The sequence below is a fragment of the Opisthorchis viverrini genome (assembly GCF_000715545.1).
Source record: "Opisthorchis viverrini unplaced genomic scaffold opera_v5_233, whole genome shotgun sequence".
Lineage (NCBI taxonomy): Eukaryota > Metazoa > Platyhelminthes > Trematoda > Opisthorchiida > Opisthorchiidae > Opisthorchis > Opisthorchis viverrini.
This window is the reverse complement of record NW_008751886.1, coordinates 210,862-225,439: the sequence shown is the minus strand read 5'-3', so window position 1 is coordinate 225,439 and position 14,578 is coordinate 210,862. Positions and strand designations below refer to the sequence as shown.

General features: G+C 45.5%; 2 protein-coding genes across 2 annotated transcripts in view; one reads left to right on the top strand and one right to left on the bottom strand.

The window, feature by feature from the left end:
- T265_08641 (hypothetical protein) overlaps nucleotides 1–327 on the top strand; it is a gene marked incomplete at both ends in the record, with an annotated part of 2,335 nt that extends 2,008 nt beyond the window's left edge. The window contains one exon of the mRNA XM_009174507.1: nucleotides 111–327. Coding sequence (XP_009172771.1) covers nucleotides 111–327 — 217 coding nt within the window. The remainder of the gene's footprint in view (nucleotides 1–110) is intronic.
- T265_08640 (hypothetical protein) overlaps nucleotides 1–9,721 on the bottom strand; it is a gene marked incomplete at both ends in the record, with an annotated part of 14,937 nt that extends 5,216 nt beyond the window's left edge. Inside the window, 4 exons of the mRNA XM_009174506.1 lie at nucleotides 2,144–2,852; nucleotides 3,361–3,863; nucleotides 9,218–9,359; nucleotides 9,402–9,721. Of these exons, the coding sequence (XP_009172770.1) occupies nucleotides 2,144–2,852; nucleotides 3,361–3,863; nucleotides 9,218–9,359; nucleotides 9,402–9,685 (1,638 nt within the window). The remainder of the gene's footprint in view (nucleotides 1–2,143; nucleotides 2,853–3,360; nucleotides 3,864–9,217; nucleotides 9,360–9,401) is intronic.
- Between the last annotated feature and the right edge of the window lie 4,857 nt (nucleotides 9,722–14,578).

Sequence of the window (14,578 nt, the reverse complement as noted above, 5' to 3'; positions counted from 1 at the left end):
ACAACTGCCGAGGTATGTAAAGTTTTTCACAATCTCCAGTGGTTCTCCATGAACTGTAAGGGATATGTTCGCAGATGGCACGTTCTGAAGCAGGACTTTGCACTTTGAAGGTGCAAGGCGCATGCCAAACGATGGTATGATGGCGGTCAGTTTATTCAACAGGGCTTGTGCTTCGCTAAGGTCTTCAAAGATGAGGGCGATGTCATCTGCGTACTCCAGATCGACAAGGCTCTCGCTAGCAACAATTTGGACACCGGGGTTTTGAAAGCCATCCAGTGTTCGCTTTATTATTTCATCGATGACGAAGTTGAACAAGAATTGGGATAGTGGACATCCCTGTCTGACACCACTTTTTGTAGGGAACTGCATAACCATCCATCGAGAACTGACTCCTTTGGATACGGTGTCGTTCCAAATGGTCCGATCATTTATACACCCAAAAGGTGAACTGTTCGCATCGAACTCAGGTTAAACGGATGCAGGTGAATCCGCGATTGCAGTCCAATGATCTCTGAAGTCAGAAAAGATGCGTTAGGAGGGATGAACAGTTCTCCTTTGGTTACGTTTCTAATAATACACTCTTCCATTGTGGCTTATGATCACTGCTCATTGGGAATGTGATGCTCTTTGTTCATTCAGCCTGAATTTCGAATCATCAGTAATTTATCCTGTCGAGTCAACGTTCCATCAAGGCCGTTTTTCTCTTTAATTGCGAGCTGCCTGATCGATAGACATGCAACTCAGAGACAACAAGACCACAAACCCACTGTAGTTCGATAGTAAAAATTAGCATATGCACCGCTGGCCGGTTGGGGCCCTTCGTTGTATAAAGATGAGCTTGTCGTTTGCATGGCTGGCTCTGCCGTTTAAGTTGGCACATAAATCTAGTAACTTCCTACTCAGAGGGACAGATCACAAGGATGTATGAGGAGAAGGTTGATATTTGCAAACGGCGTTAGTGAATTGAATGTGCCAAAAATTAAACGATGGATTGAATAGAGATAGAAACACCCACTGACTTAGCTTATCCATGAAGATACCGAAAATAGAGTCTTGAAGAATGGTTTTTATCTGTTCGACTAATTCTACGCTAGCTAGTCACTGCAAAGGTCTATCAGTGAGAAAGTAACTTAAATGCGAAAGTTTCTCATCGACGTGGCGCGAGGTATTTCCTCTTAGGTAGGGTAATCATAAAACACCCTATTACGTATATCCGGTGCTTTTTTAAAAAAAAATCAGTTGTATTCATGACGGTCTCTATGGATCCCAGCATCCGCATCACTACGGATGCAAAAGTATGGTACCATTTGGCCGGAGTCTAGTGTTGACCATGAGATAAAATGACGATGTGTGTTCAATAAGAAGAAGGGGTACTGAAAAGTATTTCTGGTTTCAACACAGCTGGTGTTCAGTCACGATGACCATGTAAGTAACCTAGCCACGATAAAGTGAAGTCAACAGGAATCAGCTGAGTTAGTGCAGTAACTGTGCTCATAACTGTAGCTGTTTATCGTCGCAGTTGACTGGTTATTATATGAAGAGGCAAAGGGCATCGCCATTGCAATATGCCTTCTTAGAGGACAGAAAACCGCCGCTTTCGCAATAAGTGAAAACTCAGCGCTCCCAAATTGTTTCAGTTCGGATTTTTTCTAGAAGAAAGGTGCTAAAAATCATTCCACAATTGGTGACCGACGCAGATTACCAAAAATGTGCATTGAAACCGAAAGGGTAATCACTTTTCCCAATGACACATCACAGATGAGTGAATATCCACCAGTAACGAATGGAATGCGCCTGCTTCACCTTCTCTCGAGCTACTAAAGGCTGTATTTTCATACCAGAGGGAATGGAACATCCTCGAGCAGCGGAAGACAAGCAGCGGTAACAAACGGGACGTTTCACACCTCAATCAAAAAACGATAGCGTGGTGACGTGATGCGCTGCCGTAACGTAGGCATAAAAACTTATGTATGCTACATACTAGATGGTAAGCATAAATTCACAAGCAAATCTATTGGCTCAACTGTGGAAAATCGCTCCACGGTATCGCGACATACATAAAGGATCCATAGTACAGGTGTGCCTGGTGGTGGAAGTCGTAAAACTCGAGACCAATGGAAACGTTCCACAGACAGCTTCTCACCTTGTTATGCGTTTCAGACCCTAATCGAGGAATCCCCAGCCGTTCAACGGCCAACGATTTTCTGGCCGGAAGGGGTGGATTGAATTTTACCGCGCTTCGTCGATCCAAACCTTTCAGGACGCCAACGGGAACTGTGATAATGCAATACTTTGCGAAAAACTTTAAAGATGGTTTTCTGCATGCTGCCGGGGGAGACTCTCCTTCTGCGTACGTTGAAGCCTCGATGCAAATAAGATCGTGTCCAGGTCGAACCGAACTGGGTAGTCTGGGTTTATTAGGGACTACATTCGACCAATCAATATACCGAACAACGCAACGCTGTCGTATATCCAAATCCGTGGCCAGAAATTCGATCATCTTGTCAAAACCCTGTAGTACCAGTCTGTCTTCCCACTTATGTTCAATCTTCCGAGCAACGCATGGTTTAAGTGGGTACGAAGCTAGATGTTTCCGTTTCCTCTCTAACCAATCCAAATAAAGTTGCTTTGATAAGGCAGTAGGTTGTTCAGTATCATAGGCTAGATTGGCAGATGCGTCAGCCTCATAATGTGGTCCAAGCTGAAGCTGTGCAGACAGTCGATGTGCGGGATTCACGTAGGCCATGTAGCGGACGAACAAAGAGTCAAAAATACCGCGTTCACGGCTACTAAGTGTGAGTGAGGTCCGTTTTCCAGCTGTGAACAAGAGGCGAAGGCACACATCGAGGGACCTTAGGGAAGAGATGAAAACCACAGTGCGTTACAATTCAAGGAACTTTATAGAAAGCTAGTGAAGGAAAACCTACAAAAAGGATATTAGCGAAAGTCCTGAGTTTACAAGTAAGAAAGCAAACCAATGGAATAGATTTAAAGATTGACAGATAAACAGTTGCTGACAAGTGTGTTTGGTTGCACGTAAACCAGGGTTGTCACTAAACCGACATCCTCACCAAGATTACCGCAGAAAGCAAGTATCGGTTGTGGCACAAAATCACAAAACACATACTTTCTGACCCGTTTCTACCATGGAAGCCGGGATGCATAATAGCCCTAGGGACAAGGTAGGTGAGAATTGGAGTATTAAGAGACATGTCTAGTTTACTTGCCTTGATGAATTTTATCATACTTCGATAAGCTCCTGGGATGCAATAGTCCGGCATTCAATGAAATTGACAGATACGGTGGGGGGAGTAATCACAATAATAGTGCTACATTGTAAAAAAGCTCCAAAAGACTTACGTATTCATCGCAGTGGAGAGGTCATACTTTTCGACGGCACCCTCTGACTTGAGTCTGCTAGACGTCATAATGTGTACCAAGCATCGATCCAACAACAAGCTCATCTCGGTTACTTCATGAAGTGGAATTTCTTCTCCGGTCTTAGGATCCCTCCAAAGACCGATTTCCGGACACTCCCAACCTCGATACGGGCCCAAAATATCCCCGGGAGCCGTCACTGTCGGCATGTTGAGACGAGTGGCCAGTGTAAATAGTGGTTGTATATCCTGAGAACTGACACACCCATGAAGGTAACTAGCGCCCAAGTCCACAACAGTAGCTGGGATTTCGTCGCCCACACATGGCATGCGAAGAGTATGGATTCGTCCCCCAATGCGTTCTCTGGCTTCAAGAACAATAACCTTCAAACCTTCTTTAGACAATACTTTTGCGGCCGTCAAGCCCGCAATTCCTGCGCCAACGATAACGACGTCCCAGGTGTTGGAGTCCGCCATTATAGGCACCTGAAAAAGTTAGTCAGAAATCCGTAAATTTAAGGCAATAAAGTCAGTCGAATTTTCCGTACATCTCAGCTGACCTATTCACGGAAAATTAGGCGCCGTGCCTTCCCCAATAAAGACCAGGAGGCAGAATCCGTTCACTAGATTCCCCTGCATTTCAATACCATGTGTGCATGTGACATCCAACCTTACAGCCAGGCTGGATCCCGAGATAGTTTAGGAATTTGAAACATGATTTTCATCCGCATAGCACCAGTTTTGCCGTTTTCCTCTAGGGAGTCTATGTTAACACGTTGGCAGAGTGGTTTTCTTCGGCATGTTAAGACGTTGGTAAGTGCTCTAAAGAGCTATCGAAAGGCGGTCTCTACGGAGCACTGGACTGAACGTGAAAATATATGATAATTTACCAGGGTTTGCCCATTAATTATCACTCTACCAGCGTAAATATTCTGATAAATCCTAGAATTTCGAAGCAATTATCCCCCATGACTCCCGGAACCATCTTTTCAAAGTGTAGCCCGTCCCTCTAGCGGAAAACTCTAGATCGAATCCTTCAGGCAGTCCATCTGAAGCGCAAGTGTCCCGGAATAGGCTTCGAGGAGCGACTTTGGTTTCTTTCGGAGTCTATCTACAGAAATAGTCATTGACTTTTCAACGACTCGGTCTCTCCAGAACAGAGGAAAGACCGATTTCGTAGTGTCCACAAAAGATTATTGCCAGGCAATAAAATGACCCTGCTTAGTTGGTCATCTGACAAGCTACAAGCTATAAAATGAAAATATTGAAGAAGACCGGACCATCCGCAAGTACATATATATATATATATATATATATATATATATATATATATATATATGCCAGATACATCATATATAGCGCANATATATATATATATATATATATATATGCCAGATTCATCAATTATAGGGCAGACGCAATGGACATGAAAGGATTGACCATATATTCAATATAATATAAGTTCTTGAACAATGCTACTTTCAAATGTGCTACGTTTTATTGAACTGCAGTTTATTTTGGACCCTGTCGATCGTCGGAAAATTTGGCAATCTCTAGCGAACAATGGCGTTACTTCCAAATATATATCCTTATGAGGGAACTGTACGCAAACGCCTCTGGGCATTTACGAGTACACAGCAAGCTTTCGCCTCGACTGCCTATGATGCCGTCGCAAAGAAGATCGACCTTCCCGTGACGTGAAGGTATCTGGGTTTCCGTGACCCACTGAACTACACTGGGTGTTGTCCGTGCGACAGTCACAGTCTCTCAAATCGGGTTAGTCAATGGTCAGAGTGCTGACGAACAGTCTCCTGGCCCTCCTGGCTGGGGTTTAGAACATGTGTGGGTTTGTCGGGTTTAGAAGTTCCGACAGTAAATTGAGACGTTTAGAATGTGCCCGAAAACGAGTTGGGACAGAGTACGAGTTTTTTTTACTTGTCTAGAATGGGCTGAAATTTTAATAACAGGACAAGCATAATAATAAGTACGCAAATCATGAGAAGTACTGTGCTCCCCGTGTAGTGAAAGTTACGCTTTACTGCTATTTCCATTAATCCACTTTCACTTGTCATTTCAGTCTATACTGTGCTTATATGTTGAATAAAGCCTATCCTTAGGCGAAGTCTTCTCATTCTACTCGACGGATCAATAATCGATTAACTAAGTTATCGACTCCCACTACAATTTATTCAACATATTGTTTTGTCATCCATGGAACGCTTTGCTCAACCAGCCAGATTTGACGCGGATCCATAGGCTCCTGATGCAACCGACCAATGGACTCACTGGTATCGTACATTCTCCCATTTTTTATCTTGTATTGAGACGCATAATCCGGACAAACTTGAACTTTTGATCAATTATCTTTCTCCTTCTGTCTATAAATCTGTTTCTGAGTGCACCACTTTCAAAGAAGCTGTCGATACTCTTTGTTCAATCTATGCCCCCACCAAAAGCGAAATTTTCGCTCGACACGTTCTTCACACATGCAAACAAGACAATGAGCAAACACTCTATCAGTATGTGCAAAAGTTACGGACGTTAGCTGTTGATTGTAATTATCAAAGTGTGATAGGCGATGTACGTCGTGACGAAGCTATCAGGGACGCATTTATATCGGGCATTCAGTCTACTCAAATCCGCCAGAGGTTGTTGGAGCACCATACGTTGACGCTACGTGAAACCGTAGAAAAATCTAAAGCATTAGAATCGGCATACAAACAGGCATTGTCGTATCAAGTACCCATCTCATCCAACCCTTGCAACGCTGCTCCACAAAGTGGCTTAATTCAAGATACAGCCCAGTCAGAAGATACAATCCTGGTTTCTGCGGTAACTAATAAATGTTTCTTTTGTGGCTATAGCCGACATCCGCGAACAGCCTGTCCCGCCAGAGATGCCATATGCAAGCTGTGTGGTAAAAAGGGTCACTTTCAGTCAGTTTGTCGTTCCAAACAGAAAATCAAGCCACAGACGGCGACTACTCAATCTTTGTTGTCGGCGCTTACTGTTGCGTCTGCTCCCGTATGCCTACAACGAGCGATTAGCCATGTTCATGTTAACGGTGTCCGTCTCCAAGCCCTAGTCGATACTGGTAGTTCTGAGAGTTATATCTCAGCATCAGTCGTCAATAAGTATAGCTGGCGAGTACTTGAATCAAGAAGCAAAATCTCTATGGCTAACACATCTTTTGTGAGTGATACCCTTGGACATTGTCTGGTGCACCTACAGCTAAAAGACTTCGATTACAAAAATGTCAGGCTATCCGTTCTGCCGCATCTATGTGCTGATGTGTTGCTCGGTCACGACTTCCTCAACCTGCACGAGGGATTAGAAATACCATTCGGCGGTTCCCGACCACCTGTTTCCCTTTGCAATTTGACAGCTGCTAAGGTTCCTGAACCGACTTTGTTCCAGAATCTATCACCAATGTGTAAACCTGTCGCGACAAAAACCAGACGTCAGTCTTTTCCTGATCAACTTTTTATTCGCAAGGAAATAAATACCCTGTTGCGTGATGGAGTTATAGAGCCATCAACGTCACCATGGCGCGCTCAAGTCTTGGTCACAACCAACGAGCGTCACAAGAAACGAATGGTGGTTGATTATAGTCAAACAATTAACCGTTATACGTATCTGGACGCGTATCCACTCCCACGCATCGATGAAATGATAGAAAAGATCGCTTGTTATGAATTATACAGCACACTCGACCTACGCAGTGCCTATCATCAAATTCCTATCCGCGCCGACGAACGTAAATATACTGCTTTCGAGGCTGATGGCAATTTGTACCAATTTTGTCGGATACCCTTCGGTGTGACGAACGGCGTTGCTTGTTTCCAACGCACAATTAATGAAATCATTGCCAAAGAGAAACTGGCTGACACTTTTGCATATATAGACAATGTCACTATATGTGGTAAGTCTATGGAAGAACATGATGCTAATTTAGCCAAGTTCAAAGAAGTGGCGCGGCGTTTCGGACTCATTTTCAATGAAGCAAAGAGTACAATCTGTACAAGAACTGTACGGTTGTTAGGTTATGAAGTATCTAAAGGTACTATCAAACCAGACCCCGATAGATTGCAACCACTCCGCAATCTTCCGCTACCCAGTAACCAAAAATCCCAACAGCGAGCGATCGGGTTGTTTTCATACTATTCGCACTGGATATCACATTTTTCTGATAAAATTTATCCACTCGTGCACAACCAAATATTTCCTCTACCTGAATCGGTGAAAACGGCGTTTCATGTACTGAAATCGGAACTGGCTAACGCCCTGGTTGTTTCTATCGACTACACACAACCGTTGGTAGTCGAGACAGATGCGTCTGATGTGGCAATCGCAGCCACCCTAAATCAAAACGGAAGACCAGTGGCCTTTTTCTCCAGAACACTGTCTCCATCTGAGCAACGCCATTCCGCTGTTGAAAAGGAGGCGTATGCAGTAGTTGAATCTATACGAAAATGGCGACATTACCTCATTGGTAATCACTTCAAGTTGATAACGGATCAACGATCTGTTGCCTTTATGTATGATACTAACCATAAAGGTAAAGTTAAAAATGATAAGGTACTACGGTGGCGCATCGAACTTTCTCCCTTCAGTTATGATGTCGTTTATCGTCCGGGCAAAGAGAATCAAGCTGCCGACGCACTATCCCGCCAGTTTTGTAGCTCCGTGTCTAATTCTTCCGAACTGCTGACCATACATACCTCGTTATGCCACCCCGGAGTCCGAAGAATGTTTCACTTTGTCAGATCGAAAAATCTCCCATATTCGTTGAACGAAGTTAGGGCCGTTGGCGCACAGTGCAGGGTATGTGCGCAAATAAAACCTCGGTTTCATCGTCATATACAGGGAAAACTAATAAAGGCTACCCGGCCGTTTGAACGCCTGAACATCGACTTTAAAGGACCTTTACCTTCGGTTACTCGTAACAAATATCTGCTAACGATCATAGATGAGTATTCGCGATTCCCATTTGCTTTCGCTTGTCCGGATATGAAAGCATCGACACTCATCAGTTGTTTATGTCAACTGTTTTCAATATTCGGTATGCCAGCCTATATTCACTCGGACCGAGGCCCTTCATTCATGTCCGTCGAACTCAAAGAATTTCTGCATAGCAGGCATATAGCTACCAGCAGAACCACTCCCTATAACCCCCAGGGCAACGGACAAGTGGAACGGCTAAACGGAACGCTTTGGAAAGCTATCACACTCGGTCTAACATCTCGTAATCTCGACGTTGGACATTGGGAACATATGCTCATCGATGCTCTGCATGCCATTCGGTCGTTACTCTGTACGGCTACTAATTCAACGCCACATGAGAGAATGTTTGTTCACGAGCGTCGATCATCGTACGGACCATCTCTGCCTAGCTGGCTAACATCACCAGGTCCTGTCCTTGTGAAGTCGTTTGACCGCACATCAAAATATGACCCAATTGTGGAAGAAGCGACGTTACTAGAATGCAATCCTGAGTATGCCCATATTCGGCTCAAAGACGGTAGGGACCAAACAGTTTCCATCCGTCAACTCGCACCCGCAGGTGGCGATAGGGGATCAGAAAATGTTCAGCTCGAGTCTCAAATGTTATCGGATGATAACAACAGTGAAGGAAATGCTGGAATATTACCAGAGATTCGAAACAGACCGAAAACGAGCATATCAGAAAATGCTCAGAATCTTCTGATGCAACAGCAACGCACTCGTCCCTACAATTTACGTAGCCGCGAAGTCTAGATCAGGTGTTACAAACTTTCTTGCGTCCACGACGAAACTTTATTTCACCATTCAATTCAGACCCTCAAAATACTAAAAATTACTTTAACCACTTTCAATTGTTCATCCGCACTACGTTCATTTTCTGTTGCCAACATTTCTGTTCGATTAACTAAGTTATCGACTCCCACTACACCCTGGGCCAAACATTCTCCTTTGCTGCATATCAAGGAGCGATTTTGATACCTGATAATTCCGCTGAAAAGAGGACTCCGAGGCCCAGCCTACTGAATCAAATGGGCCAGTTTGCTGTCCTTTCCAGCATCTTTCGTGTCTTCAATCCTTTCGGCATTTCGGGTCCACCAGGTTTCGCGGTCCGTAAGAACATTCAGTTTTAACCGGCGTCTGGTGGAGTTGTGGTTGCGACCAGGCAGAATCTGTCGCTGAGCCTCCAGCAAAGATGCGGTACTAACAGAGATCCAATATTCGGATGGGGTTAGCTGGGTTGTACCGCAAACAGAAGTTCCGGCTCTGATTAGTGCTTCGAATATGTTTTCCCAGTGGTCGTACATATCCGACAACAGACCGTCGGGCACGCGTTCGGGCAGCTAGTTTTGATAGTTGTGTTTGATTTCTGGGCCCACTAGCTTCTCAGTGGCTAAGCGAGGCGTGCGCGCTTCGTGTGGATTTGAAAAGCGTAGTGAAACGCAGCAGCGTACAAGTCCATAGCTGGATTCTACATTGGTGTTCCAGAATGAGCAGTAAGCAGTGGTCGACCCTCGCCACCGATAGTGAGCACCACTTTGCCAAGCGATTTCCACTGTGCCGGAAATCGGTACTGTGGTCAGCACACACCTAAGACAGGCGACCTCCGTTGTCCGTGAGTCGAGTATTCACCCCAAGGCGACCACCCATTAGGGCCTCCGTCTACCTGAGGGTTCATGTCACCAGCAACAACAGCTACATCAGAGCTTTTAGTCCATTGTAAAAGAGCAGCTAGAGAGTCAGATAAACCTTCTTTTGCAGATTCAGAACCACAGTGCGTTGAGGTATAAGCAGACACAATAAACTGATTGCGATGGGTTTCACATCCTATATATTCTCTCACAGACGTTGTTAAGCGAACCATGAAGAGGCGACTGTCAACGGGTATCCAATCAAGTAGAGACGCTTCTGCTCGATTGCTCAATATAGTACCCATCCCAGTATATCCAGCAGCAGCGACCCCTACATCACCGGAGGTGCGTATCCGGGAGCTGGAAGAGAGCGATGGAGCAGTGGCCCTATCACAATACCTTTATCCTGTATCCTTGTTTCTGACTGCATAAATCAATGCCGAGGGAATCCAGCGTACGAGCGTACGAACATTGGTGGCGGCCAAACACACAGGCTTTCGGGAATTGAAATTAAGCTCCCAAGAGTTTGAGTTTGTTTCTGAAGTCGGACATACAGATGCTGCAGCTGAGTGTTATGCATGGCGAACGAAACGATCAGTCCTAGTGGTGGGACCGGTGGAGAGAGCATTCAAATTTGAGTGAAGTAAGGTAGAAGAGGAAAATCGTGAAAGTATACGAAGGAAGGCGTCAGCAGTAGCATGTTTTCGCTTGTTCGCCCTGCTGTATGTATCAAGTAAGGCGATTCGACTTGTGACACCACGCGATCGCCGATGTGACATGAATTTAGTTTTGTGTGTGCAATTCATGGTTGTACGTGAGCTGGGATACTGTCAAGGAGCGTCCACCTCGACAGGAGATGGTGTTCCCCAATCAAGTGTACGAAGCTACAACAATGGGGGTATTTACTTACGATTGTGAAATATGGTTTCTGAGAAAAGGCGATGTGAGATATCTCCAGGTTTTCATCACTGATACCTTCGAAGGGTTGCTGTCGTCAGATTGTCTCAACAGATTCGTAACAAAGCAATTAGGAGACGGGTGTTTGGTTGTAAAACAGGCAATCCAATCGCGGAAAACATCCAGCACCATCAAATGTGGTGGTGTTCTCTGTACCTCCTTCAAAATGCCGGAAACTGGGAGGTGGACGATGTACGACTTGGCAGAAAGGCATGTAAAGGAATAAGAAGAGTCTGAGTGTTGTTGGTGCGGTTCGCTTTTTAGGATAGAGGCCCAGACACCCATCCTACGTTTTGATAGAAATACTGAGATAAATGGATGCTGATCGATGTCAGAAGTGTTTGTGTTGTCAGTTTCTTTTCGAGTTGTCTGAGTGAGCACTTTGAGGTGCAGGCACCTCAGAATAATTGCGATAAGCCAGCATCCATCTTCTTCCTTCAGCCACTCTTCTCTTCATTCCTGGCTTTAGATATAATTGGACAAAATTTGTGGTTGGACGGCGATGAAGCAACAGTGTTGCTGTGTATGATGATGAACATTATGGGTGATGTAATACATGGTTGTTCTGTCCCACCGTACACCTTCAAATTTGTTATTGATGTACTGCTTCAAACTTCCGTGCAAACCTCGAATTGCGTTTCACACCTGCACTTTGTTAACTACTACTACAAGACAGGGTGGGATCAAATTTAAACCTCATGCCTGCATACCTCGGAAGTTGTACACGTTCTGATGGAATGGACCACATATCAAATAGGGAAGGCCAAAGTAGCTTGTGTCATCCCCGATACCTATGGCGCTGGCGTGACATCGGTCTATCTAGCAGGCGCATTTTGTACAGTGGCCATATTACATACTCCCTTATGGGTCAGAAACACAGTGTACAGAATGAGCGAAAGCTATCGGTTTGGACGTCAATAGCTCCGAAGCGTTGGTCGGGTCTGGGGGGATACCAAGTTAGTAGTGGTAAGGTACGCCAAATGGCTTCAAGAAAAGGGAACTCTCCCACTATATATGACCTAATTACGCTTCAACGGTTATACTGGTTGGGATAGGTACTGCGCAAGCCAGACGACAGTATCCCTTGCAGAAATCTTTGGCCCAGGCCTTTGCTAGGTAGCTAGGCACCGTAAGGGTGTTACAGCTGAACTATTATTTTTACCCTTCAAACGAAATATCATCATCTCCATTGCATGTCTAAATCTTCCAAGCTTTCCAGTTTCCGGTGACAAAAAATGTAGCATCTGGAATCAATGAACTCTCAATCCATGGGCTACAGATGATGTACTGACCTGAACCTAAGGGCTGTTGTTCTTTCTTGGTGCATAGACGCTAAGCCAACTGCCCGCGGTCGGTCACTGGTTAGATTATTGGCAACCATTGGGTTCCATGTTTGGGACTTCTGCTCAACATGGAAACAGCTGTGATTCATCAAACTTCTGCCAAGGTCTTAAGAGAATGTTCCGAGAGTGACTTGTATAGGTACCCAAAGGTTCGCATCGGGGTTATGGGATCGCCTACTATGCTGTGCGGCCCTATCTCACTCACCAAACCTAACACCACAACCAGAATTTTTGGCGCTGATCCGATGTTTGCATCTTTGACACCACTACCGTAGCCTACTCGGGTCGACTTGTCTCTCCTGTTCGTCCGGCCGGCTTACCTTCAATGGCAACGAGTGGCAATGAGCTCAAGATAGTTCCGTCGTCGGGGCGCCGACTTACGGGCCGGAAAGTCCATGGTACGAACCCAAACTCAGCACCTTGACTGCTCTTATCTAGGCCTTGGCAACCTGGCAATATCCAGCTAGGCACAGAGTGGGTGTTACATTCGAAGGATTGTTTTACTTTTAATGAGCGCAGGACATTCCCTGCAGGATCCGACCGGTGATCTGCGCTGCTCGTGAGTCGGTGTCCTTGATTCTCACCCTCCGGTGCCCTTGGCTAACAACTGCTTCAAGCTGTCTGTGGGAGGATCGCCAGACACCAGCTTTGCCTAGTCTTTTCAACATGGACCACACGGCTGGATACTTTGGTGAAACCCACAAATACTGTACGGATTTTCTGTACGTGCTCCTCGCACCAACCTTCAGAGGCTCTTTGAAATAAGGTCATCCAGCTCAGTCAAGCACGTTGCGGGAGCAGAGGAGAGTGACCAGGGTCCTTCTGACCATTCTACAGCCAAGGTTAGATATGCGGGGCTGTGGATGTCCAGTATTCCACATTGGATGAAATTTGGGATCGACTCTACTGCTCCCGTGATGGAATTTCCTTCAATCACACGGACTCGCTGCTGAGTCAAGGCCAGCGGTGGAGTTACGCAAATTGCCCGTTGAAGGCATAGTAACGCTTGATCTCTCCCCGTTTGGTCGTCAAGCCTGGCTAGTCATGGTAAATGTCCCCTCTCTTCCACCCGCTAATTCAATTCCTCAAGTGCTGTTTTTGTGCGTAGTACTTCAGTCTCGTTGTCGTTTTGCCTAACCGATACCGTCAGCCAATTGCGTTCATTTCCTAGTATTAATTTCACAGGCTCAAGTAGAGATTCCGAGCCGAAGCTCATCGACTTCTATTGTTAGGGACTTCTGTTGTCTGAGCCGCTAATCCACGTTCCTTAAACAGGATTCGGTGGTTAACACCGTCAGGCGCCCTTCCTATGCCAAAGTACCCAAGAGCCCATTGTCGTGCTCCATGTGGCAATCAACTGTTCTCTTGGAAAATCTTTGAGGCAGTTGCAAGGTACTACTAATTCTTCTTCGGACCATCTTCTCCGACATGTTCAATAGAAGACCTGTAAGATATATTATTCTGTAATTATATACCCTATGCTTTTCTCTATTGCGTAAATAATTCGACAATACTGAGCACTGGTGTCTTTCGGTGTTAGCACATTGCACCTCACAGCTTGACATAACTTCCTCAACAGGAAGTCAGGAAAGATCCGACGATGCACACACTGTCGTGCGGGCTGTTTTCAGGCTTTCGCTTCTCAGTTCACCTAACACGGATATGAAGACAGACTTCGAAATATCAGCACAATGCAGACGAGAGTAAGCAGTGGACCCCAATATTGACAGGACTGTCAATGGAAAGCCGAGCTCCCTGATTGGCCCTTCTCATAATCAACTTCGGTCCGGAGCAGTTGAACAGATCAGGTGCTCGGTATTCGCAAAATGGAATTCACGGATTCACGGATTGATACACAGGATCGAGGCTTTTGCCCAAGTTTCCCGGGTCGGTTTTGTTCTTGTCGGTCAGTGGCTGTCGTTCACCTGAAAGGCACAAGTGAAAAAAGGGTGTAGCACTGCTCAGTCGAGAGGTTATAGGAAGCACTTCACGGATTCACGGATTCACGGATTCACGGATTCACGGATTCACGGATTCACGGATTCACGGATTCACGGATTCACGGATTCACGGATTCACGGATTCACGGATTCACGGATTCACGGATTCACGGATTCACGGATTCACGGATTCACGGATTCACGGATTCACGGATTGATACACAGGATCCAGGCTTTTGCCCAAGTTTCCCGGGTCAGTTTTGTTCTTGTCAGTCAGTGGCTGTCGTTCACCTGAAAGGCACAAGTGAAAAAAGGGTGTAGCACTGCTC